Source organism: Xiphophorus couchianus, chromosome 9 (genome assembly GCF_001444195.1).
Source record: "Xiphophorus couchianus chromosome 9, X_couchianus-1.0, whole genome shotgun sequence".
In the NCBI taxonomy this organism is placed as follows: Eukaryota; Metazoa; Chordata; class Actinopteri; order Cyprinodontiformes; family Poeciliidae; genus Xiphophorus; species Xiphophorus couchianus.
In genome coordinates this window covers 19,265,855-19,276,066 of record NC_040236.1, presented here as the reverse complement: position 1 = coordinate 19,276,066, position 10,212 = coordinate 19,265,855, and the positions used below count along the sequence as shown (strand labels likewise).

At 43.8% G+C, this 10,212-nt stretch overlaps 1 protein-coding gene across 2 annotated transcripts; it reads left to right on the top strand.

The window, feature by feature from the left end:
* Window positions 1–7: 7 nt before the first annotated feature.
* On the top strand, window positions 8–9,592 carry myoc (myocilin). 2 transcript variants are annotated; one of them, XM_028028963.1, is made up of 5 exons: window positions 8–533; window positions 4,753–4,818; window positions 5,341–5,433; window positions 6,450–6,661; window positions 8,296–9,592. In XM_028028963.1, the coding sequence occupies exons 1-5, from the start codon at window positions 38–40 to the stop codon at window positions 8,875–8,877; spliced, it is 1,449 nt and encodes a 482-aa protein (XP_027884764.1). In that variant the 5' UTR covers window positions 8–37; the 3' UTR covers window positions 8,878–9,592. The 2 variants fall into 2 exon arrangements, with proteins under 2 accessions (XP_027884764.1, XP_027884766.1); XM_028028965.1 differs by lacking the exon at window positions 4,753–4,818.
* Window positions 9,593–10,212: the final 620 nt, after the last annotated feature.

Here is a 10,212-nt window from a genome sequence, read left to right as displayed (position 1 = left end):
AAGATATTAGTATAAATTGCTCAGGTGTGTTTGAAAGATGTTCTTCCTCTCCTTGCTGTGCATATGTGGTCTCCTGCTGCGAGGTGATGCCCAGGACCGAGCCTCCCTGTGGAGGGGGAATGACCGGAGCGGCCGATGCCAGTACACCTTCACCGTGCCCAGCCCCGCGGAGGCCACCTGCCCTCAGGCTGGAGGTCCAGAGCTGGACGGCCTGAAGGCCAGGCTCGGTGTGCTGGAGGCGCTGGTGGCCCAGCTCGGCGGGAAGGACGTTCAGCCGCGGGGAGGCCAGCCGGGGGCCGCTGCCAGACCGCAGCCCGAGCTCCAGGAGGCTCTCAGCCGAGCGGTGGCAGAGAGGAACCTGCTGCAAGGGGAGAAAGAGAGGCTGCAGAGGGAGCTGGACACGCTGAAGCTCAGGATGGAGGAGATGAGGCGGGAGACGGAGAGGCTGAGGAGCAGACCCTGCCTGTCTCAGAGCCCAATGGCAGCTGCCACCGCCACCCAGCAAGACTGGGGCAGAGGCAGACTGGCTGCTGGTAAGAGACAATACAAACAACCCCCCCCTCTCCATCTGCTTAAATGTTGATCAGGAAAATTAAAAAACTATTCCATAAAATTCATTTCTCAATTTAAAAAATGTTGCTTAGTTTTCCACAATTTGTGATCTGCATTCATTTAATCAATATTAAAATTTATATTGCCAAATGTATTGTTTTTGATACATGCATTTCTGATAGCTTTTATTCATAATGACAAATGTATATCTGGCTTGATAATCCTGCATCGCGAAATGTTGCACTTTTTATACAGATATTTCTGAAACCTCTAAAAACTAAATCTGCTCTATCAAACCCTCTAGCTTGTCTCATCCTGCAGGTCCTGCAGAGGACAGGTGTCAGTTTTATTCAAAGACCCACAGTGGCTGTGAGCAGCTAATAAGAAACAGTTTGCATGGATTACAAAGTTTATTTCCAAGGAATGAGAAGATGTTAACTAAAAAAAATTGGTTTTAGAGTCATACAGGAAAAAACAAACCAAAAGACCCAAACATAATTATCATTGACAGCTTTACAGAAAGACTGGTCAAAATGTGTATTGTTTTTTTAAAAAAACTTATCTAAGTAAATTTCATTCATCAGTGTACAGCGTGCTATTTAGTGGATGTTAAATTTATTCTATTTATACTGAAAACTTTATCTAGATTTCAACATATTTTGATTGTAATTTGACATTTATTTCTATTGTAATTGTCACTATAGCTAGTCGGTGTAGCACTATTAATAATTAAACAGGTATTTTGTCTAAAGCATTTAAACAGCAAAGTTGATTATTTCGGACTAGTTGCGTCAGGCTTTTAAGGGTTAAAAAACCAAAAATGGATGACCTCCATGTTTTCATGCCACATACGTCTTTGTGTGTTTGCGTTTGCATGGTAATGTTTTGGTTTCCCCTTTATACCGCAGAGACCCCCGGCTCGGGTTTCCCTCCCCCCCTCCCAACCGTCCCGTCTTCCTGCCTTTACTTTTAGAAACGCTGGAGGGCAGCCATGGAGGATCAGCTTTATATTTAAGGGCAGGCCCTGCTGCCTTTATGGCTGGTGTTTCCCCCCTTCAGCATGGCGGGAAATGCGCGCGAGCGGCCATAAAAGGAGAGAGCACGAGGAGGACGACGTGCCCCGGTGCAAATCCTTCCCCTGCCCCTCCACCTCCATCTCCTCCTCCCTCTTTAGTCACCGCTCCTCCTTTACTTTCCAGCGAAGCGTCTCTCTGTTTACCCACCTGGAATTATGCATCATTGGGTTTTAACATTGAGATTTCCTGGACCGATAAATCTTTTTTTTTTCCCGTCGTCCTACAAAACCACCTCTACCCCTTCTGCTTCCGGATGCTTGTATACCTCCGACATCCTCTCAGCTGTGGGTGTAGCTCCTCGTGTTTTCACCCGCAGACTGAAATACACAGGGAGGGCCCCATATGGGTGACAGGCAGATGCCGGATAGATCATGCTCAGAGCGAGGCTTGCAGGACCAGGGCAGAGCAGACAGAGAGAGAGAGAACATAAATCAAACCATTTTGGCTTGTAGTGAAGAGTGAAACCCTTGACAGGAGGATTTTTATCTCTCACAACTCCCACAGTATTTCGTTGACCTTTTTAAACAGTTAAAACATACGAGTTGATGTTCTCTGATTGTTATGTTTTGCACTGAAAATAGGCTTTTAAATACAGCCGCCAGCGCACGTGCTAACCCTACGCTGCAAACGGTATTAATCTTTCTTATATGAGGCCTGGCCTGTTGCGCTCAGTCGAATTTACAAGTTTGAGGATCACCGAGGTCCGACATATTTCAGTGTTTCACGACTTTGAATCCAGATCGAAAAGTGAGGCGTGATTTGCACCAAATTCCTTTCCAGATTACAGCGGGTCACGGTGATTTCTGAAAGTGCTGCCAAGGCGTAAAACGGTCGTTAATGTCGCTGCAACAGCATCGATACGTGACTTTCAAAAAACATGCAGAGTTTTGACTCGCAACCCCTCAAAAAAAGGTGGCAAGATAGAAGAGAGCACACGGGATGAAGAAAAGAAGAGAAAAAAATAACAAATTTCTGGAGGAGTGCGGGATGAAGATTGAACTTCAGCGATGGAGTCACTATTTAAATAACTTGTCGATACAGTCAGTGCCTTTCAAATATGTTAACACCCAAAGAACATTTTCCAAATGTTCACAGCCATAAATGTCTGGATTTTTTTTTTAACGGTAGACCAACACAAAGTAAAGCACAATAGTGAATTGGAGGATAGAAAGAATCTGAAAAGTGTGTAATCCACCTGTACTCAGCCTCTTCACTCAGACACCCCGAAGAGAAATTCTGTGAAACCAAGTCAGTTATCGATGTGCCACAATCCAAGGAAAATTCTTAGAGCTGAAGGGACAACGGATGGAGTTAAACACATTCCTGGAAGCAAACATCTTGGACGACAACAAGAACTTTATCCAAATGATTTAGCTCAGAGCATTTTCATGTCAAAGAACGTCCCAGTCAAAGTCCAAACTTAAATCTTTCTGAGAACCTGTGGAGAAGCTTGAAAATAGATGTTCACATTCGCTCTAATCTGTCTAATCTGACTGAGATTGAGCTATTTTTGCAAGGCTACACAGGATGATTTAGGCCTGCAGATGTGCAGAGACCTACAGCTGACTTCTGAAGCCAATCAGCTGTACTCATTTTTAAAAGTGCTATCCGGATATGAGCCCGTAATCAAATGAATGCTAAACCTTTCAGACTTTTTCCAAAAGTTACGAACACAACCCTTAATCCCGCTTCACAGTTACGGACTATTTTGGTTTGGTTTGTCACATGAAATCCCCAAACCATCAATGCTTCTCGAAGCTCCGTCGTAAAAACAAGGAAACGAGTCAAAGTCTATGAGCGACCGAGACTCTTTGCACCGGTTTTGTTTTTTCCGACAGCACCTGTTGGTCATCATCTGGCCCATTTACGGACCTGCTGCTTCTGTTGATTAACGGGGGAAAAAAATCAACATCAGCTTCCAGATGTTGACTCTTAATGCTCTCCGGGTCGTTGGGGTTCGCTGCCTGCCCGACACGGCGGAACATTTTTGCGCAACAGGCGTGTGCGATAAGCTGCGGAGAAAAATAAATAAATAAAAATCCCATGTGGACTCGCGCACCAACAGCTTTCACCAAAACACATCCAGGCGTCTCACTTTCTCTTTTGTAATCAAGGCAGTGTTTAGACCGTGAGGAGCCTCCGTACGGAGCTGTTTACAGTTTGTCAGATTCAGTTTGACAGGGTTTACGTTTCGCTGTGATGGGTTTGGGAAGTAAACAAGCTAAAAAAAAAAAAAAAGAAAAAGAAATTGGTCGGAGGAGAGCAAAAATATAACAAAGTCATAGTGGTAAATGAAAGACATACGGAGCTTTTTTAGAGGTAATCATACCCACTTAACTATAACTTTGTCCACAACCACACCCTGTGTTTTATTTCTGTGGATCCCACATCACAGATTAACACAAAGTAGTTCGAAACGGTGAAGAAAAATGATAAATAGCTTATATTTCATTTCAAAGAAATAATGGCAAACTGTGCGACTACGTGACTTTCCAGATTCCCCTAATTAGGCAAAAACAACTAAGAGTTGAGCCCTAATTTACAACAAACATCAACTCAAGGCAAGCAGATCCAATTTATTTATTTATATATATATTTTTAAATATAATCAAATTGATTCATTCACACAGACTGATTCAAATAGATTATACATGTTTCCACTTCAATCCCAGTTGTAAACCACAACAGTAACGATCACAGCTCACATGCGAAAGGAGTTAGAGACCAGAATCAAACCCTTTGGCCTACGTAGCAGAAAACTAGCACTGCACATCACCCTGAACACATGATCTTCACGATGAGACACGGCAGTGGCTACATCATGCTGTGGGGAAAGCCACTTTGGCTGCATATTATTTGAATGCAGCCAAGTAATATTAAGGAAACTGGTTGCAGGCTAAAAAAATCCCCCAAACAAAACGACTCCAAGCACACAAGTCCCAGCTACTACTGAATGGTTTCGATAAATGTTTGTCCGTGTGTTAGAATGACCTAGTCAAAGTACAGAGCCAGACCCAGACTTGTTCAGCTCGTCAGGTGGTTGGAGTCACACTCCAAGGCACTCTGCACAAACCTCAAAACCCGCGACACGCATCAGTCAGCTGCGGTGTGTCTGTGCATTTAGGTTCCAGTCAGATGTCCCACCTGATGACGAGGCCCAACCGGCAGGGCGACAGCAGCAACCCGAGAGGTGAGGCCGGTTTTCTGCAGAACATTTCCTTCCTGGGGCCGCACTGTAAAAACGCAAAATGTCACCAAGTATTTCTGGCCTAGTTCCTAGAGCAAGTATCCTAGTACCTCTGAAGCAGGACAAAACTGACTCACAAGCAACTTTTCAGCAAGAAATAGGAGCTTGTTTTGAATCACTAATTCCTCAATGTTTGCTAAAAAAAAATACTAGTTCCACTGGCAGATTATTACACTTATATCATGGGGAAAATGTCTTGTTATAAGTGAAAACAAATCTGCCAGTTGAATAGTATTTTTAAAAATCAATATTGAGGAATTACTTACATAACACAAACTCCTATACGTTGCTAAAAATGTACTTGTAAGTTAGTTTTGTCTTATTGCAAACTAGACAAAAAAACATTTTGTGTTTTTGTGGGAGTTTTTAAAAAAAATTTTTTTAGATGTTAATCCCTAACAATTCTTATTTGAATGAATGTTGTAATTATTTGCATATAAATCAGTGTTTCTCTTGTTGGTTTAGATTCAACCTGGCTGCATGGAGCCCAGGGCTTTCAGGAGGTGAAGGCTGAGGTGACCGAGGTGCCTGCACCAGACGGCAATGTCGACAACACAGGTGTTTCTTCTTTAGCCTGAAATAAGCTAAACATACGGGATGTTCTCCACCAAGCGCACTAACCCAAATCCAGCTTCTATTTTTTTGAGAGAGAGAGAGAGAGAGAGAGAGAATATCACACACAATTAGAAGCCAATGTGTCCATAAAAAGACATAAAAGAAGCTGAAATTTAAAGACAGGCCCCGTTTCATCGTCCTCCTTTGGTGTGACCGGGCAAACATGACACTCACCCCTCCTGCTGACAGCCTCAAAGCAAATACGACTATTAATACCGAGGCATTCAGGGTGAGAATACCGACGTCATGCCGAACCGTCGGTATGAGGCGCCCTCTGAGTTTCATGTTTGCCTCATAAATGAAGAGGGAAAGCACCTTTAACAAGGCTGTCGTTTAATGTGGCTGTTAAACGTTTCCTCGGGTGGGCTCCCCCCCAAACCCACACCCTGCGTCTCACAGCTTTCTATAGGGAAACACAAAGAGTCAACGCGTCGCATCTTTCCATCTTCCTTGAGACCAAAGCGCTCTGAGGCAACATAGTAATTGGGCGTATTTATAAGACACATTGCCATCCAATCTTAAATCTGGGGCTACATCCGGAACCCGAGAGGAAGGTGGTATTTTAGGAAGAGATAAATATAAAGCCAACCTTATCGTTTTCTCTGAGATCCTGGATGAGTTGCGTCACGCAGCCTCTCCTCTGAAGGTAGTGACTCAGAGAAAACCAAACGGTTGTGTTACCTCCTTGACGCAAGTCTGTTTGAGGATGAAACACGCGTATTTGGTTTAAAAACCACTGCGGTTCCATGTTTGGTTTGATTCTGGAAGTGTAGCTCTATATCGCAGGCCTGCCAGATTCGGGCCATCCAATGACCTTCAAAGTCTTGCAGACTGAACATCTCAAAGCTTTGACATGATTTAAGACTTGTCTTTCATCACAGCTTCTGTTGACTTGTGACAACTACGTTGAGTCTCTTCATCGTTCCCGTCTCCCGCGTCTCGTCTTCCTTGCCCTGCAGGATGCGGGCAGCTGATCTCCGTGGGCGAGCCGGTCACCCACAGGAAGGCCGACAACATCGCAGGTAAATACGGTGTCTGGATGCAGGATCCTGAGGCCGTTTCCCCCTATGGAGCCAGCATGCTCTGGCGCATCGACACGATTGGCACCGAGGTCAGGCAGCTGTATGGGTATGATGACATGGAGCAGCTCTCCAAAGGCTTCCCTTCCAAGGTAGGTGTAGCAGGGCCTTGCAAAAGTATTCATGCTCCTACCACAAACTAGTGCACTACTAAAGCAGTGCATACTTATGAAAGGGAAGGAAAATTATACATGGTTTTCAGAACTACGTACAATTAAAATCTGAAAGTCGTAACATGCATTTGTGTTGAGCTTCCCAACACAGATAACCCAACATAAATCTAGCCATTTGCCTTTAGAAGATGCCAAATTAATGATCAATGGTAGTCTTTAAATGACTGGTGAGTTATTTGATGTCAGTATTTGAGACCTTCACATTTGTTCTGTTAAGGTCTCAGAGGTTTGTCATCATGATGACCAAAGCACTGCAGGACAGTACTGAGGTTGTGGAAAGGTTTTAAGAAAGAATTGGGTTAGAAAACAATTTTTAGATTTCATCTCATGAAGCATGGTTAAGACGAAAAAAGCACGGCCAGATTACCTGACAGAAAGCTCCAATATAATCAGGAACAGCCAAGGTGTGCATGGTCACTCTGGAGGAGCTGCACAGCTTAGGTGGGGAAAGCTGTTAACAGGACAGCTGTTAGCTGAGCTCTCTGCAATTCTGGTCTTCATGGAAAAGTGGCAAGAAGAAAGACTCTGTTAAGCAAAAACCATAAAACATACAGTTTACAGTTTTGGATCATTTCTGTAACTTTTAGCCAACATGTAAAATGCTATCTGTCAGGGTGTCCACACATCCTTAAAACATTTTAGGTCTTACATTAATCTATTAAGGCCTTAAAATGTCTTAAATTCAGTTTAAAAATGCAAGTTTGCCTTAAATACATTAATCACAAGTCTTACATTTTGTTGTGCCTGAACTATTTAATCTTGTGTATTCTATGTAGTTTCTTTTTCTCCGGTGCATTTTTATTCAGGCAAACGTTTGGGTCGCACTTAGATATCTTCATTATGTTCTGTCTTAAGCTAACTTCTAATATACCCTTCTATCATGGGTAAGTGCAAATTTATCTGTGTTTGCCACTGGTTCACTTCTGATGCCAACCCATACATTAGCATACAATGCCAAGTATTGTATACCGATGGGCATACAGTAGCACCAAGCATTGGTAGTTTCTAAAGTGCCAAGCTTTTTAGTAATGTAAAATATGTAGTTTTCTTTTGTACATTTCTATCATGATGCAGGTCTTAAATATTATTCATATTGGTCTTAGAAAGTCCTTGAATAGCCTTAATTTTGAGTTGGTGAGAGACCAGACCCTGCATGCAGATCTGAACATCGCCCTGAGCACACTACCACAGCAGTGAAACATGTTGGTGGCAGCGTCATGGTAAGCAGATGCTTTTTCTACCAAAACAGGAAAACTGGTTAGAGTTGTTGTGGAAAATGAAGGCTGCTAAAGGTTGCAATGTATTTCCAGCTGGGGCAGAGGCTCACCTCCCAACAGGACGACAACCCCTTAACATGTGTATAAAAATATATTCTTGACTCTTATGGCTTTCTTCTGCAAACCCTCTTGAAAACCATGGGTCTTTCCCCTTCCACTTCATAATTATGTCCTAATTTGTGAAAATCAAGGTGCCTCAAATCCCTTGAGGTGCCTGGACAGCGCCTCAAAGTCTCGGATCAGTCCTAGTTATTGCCTCATGTTTTGCTGTGACAGGTCCTGCTGCTGCCAGACCCATTGGAAAGCACCGGGGCCACGATATACCGAGGGTCCCTGTACTACCAGAGACGGCTGAGTCGCACCCTGATCCGCTATGACCTGGCCTCTGAGAACGTGGCGGCCCGTCGCGAACTCCCCCACGCTGGCTTCCATGGCCAGTTCCCCTACTCCTGGGGCGGGTACACGGACATCGACCTGTCTGTGGACGAGAAGGGGCTGTGGGCCGTATACTCCACCAGCAAGGCCCAAGGAGCCATTGTGATCTCGAAGCTGGACCCACACAGTCTGGAGGTGAAGAGGAGCTGGGAGACGAGCATCAGGAAGGCGTCCGTGGCCAACTCCTTCATGATCTGCGGGAAGCTTTACACCGTGGCCAGCTACGCAGCCCGTGACACCACCATCAACCAGGTGTACGACACAGCAACCAGCCAGCTGAAGGCCGTGTCCATTCCCTTCAAGAACAAGTACGGCTACAACAGCATGATTGACTACAGCTTGGCCCAAAGGAAGCTGTTTGCCTGGGACAACTTCCACCTAGTGTCCTACGACCTCAGGCTGGGTCGTCAGCAGGCTAACTGAGGCCAGCATCAATGACTGTTTGCTCACCTGTTCCTGCTTCAGAGACTCTCAGTTTTAGACCATAACATGAGCAGCAGTTACAAAGATATGGAAAAGCAAAAAGCTCACAATTAGTCAGTTTCCACCCAATATGTGTAAGAAGTTATGAAAAGAAAATCCTTCTTTAATTAGTCAGGATGATTTAAAACAGAATAAAATAGTGTTTTCTGACCTTTTACAGCATCCTGACTCAATCCGCTGATTTTGTACATAATCTCTTAAAGTGAGTCGGACAAATTGTGGCCCTTTTGTCTTTCCATAGAAAGCTAACGCCAGTTCACCTGTAGGAAAACTACCAAACTCCATAAACATTGGAGGCACGGTGCCTCCCGCAGGCCTGCTTTTCCTTTATTCCCGTTCCTTATTTCGCCGTGGCATGGTCCACGATGTTGTTTTCAGAGGAATTATTTTTGTACCGCCTTTAATCCATGTATGTGATTTCGTTGTTTTCCGTGTAAAGCTATATATTTGTGAATTAAATAAACCACGAATCAGTTTAACCAAAAACATGAGATGCATTTGATTCAGTAACGCTATGATGAAAACTCCTGTGGTTTTACATGCCCCGCAGGGATTTACCAGCCAACATCCCTCTATAAAACTGCTCCAATAAAGCATGTATTGAATGTTGCAACATGTGTCCAAAATCCTCATAAAATAAAGTTTATTAACGACGGCCCTGTTTATTGTTTCACTTTTGAATCAAAAGATTAGAAACAATTTCATCCAGGAGGTTTCAACAAGATGATGAACTAAAAATAGAGACAACATGCACCACTTTCTAATGCACCAAAAATCTGGTGGAGATCGACTGACGCAGTGAGGAGATATAGCTGATGGGATAACCAAGGGGGCGTATTGGAGTCAAATTACTTAATTTCTGTTAGACAAAATTTAATATTTGGGTTTATTTTGGTTCATCCGAACCAAAACGTGAAGGTTCTCATCGTTGAGTGTGCCTCGCAGCTGTGGTCACTGCAGATCTGCTCACGTCCCGCCCAGTGAGGAACAGAGCAGATAATGGAAAAGCTCACTGCTTGGGGTAGAAGTGAACCAGATACTAAGTGGTTAGCGCACAAAATTGCCAGTGGAAAAACTCCTTAAAGGTCACATAGTTCATGCGAGGTGCCAAAACTGGTGGTTATTGAGCCAATGTCCACCTCTTTAGGGGGGCAGAATCGTAATAATAAACAGTACGATTATAACAGGCGTTCGCAGCGATTAGCTGCTCGGGCCTAAAAATATTAAGGAATGATGGTAGGAAGGAAGGATAGAAGTTTTCAACATATAGAAAAT

Coding starts and splice junctions, on each gene's coding strand:
- myoc (XM_028028963.1), top strand. CDS start 38: ATGTTCTTCCTCTCCTTGCTGTGCATATGTGGTCTCCTGCTGCGAGGT. Junction 4,819..5,340: donor CGACAGCAGCAACCCGAGAG/GTGAGGCCGGTT, acceptor TTGTTGGTTTAG/ATTCAACCTGGCTGCATGGA. Junction 6,662..8,295: donor CCAAAGGCTTCCCTTCCAAG/GTAGGTGTAGCA, acceptor TTGCTGTGACAG/GTCCTGCTGCTGCCAGACCC.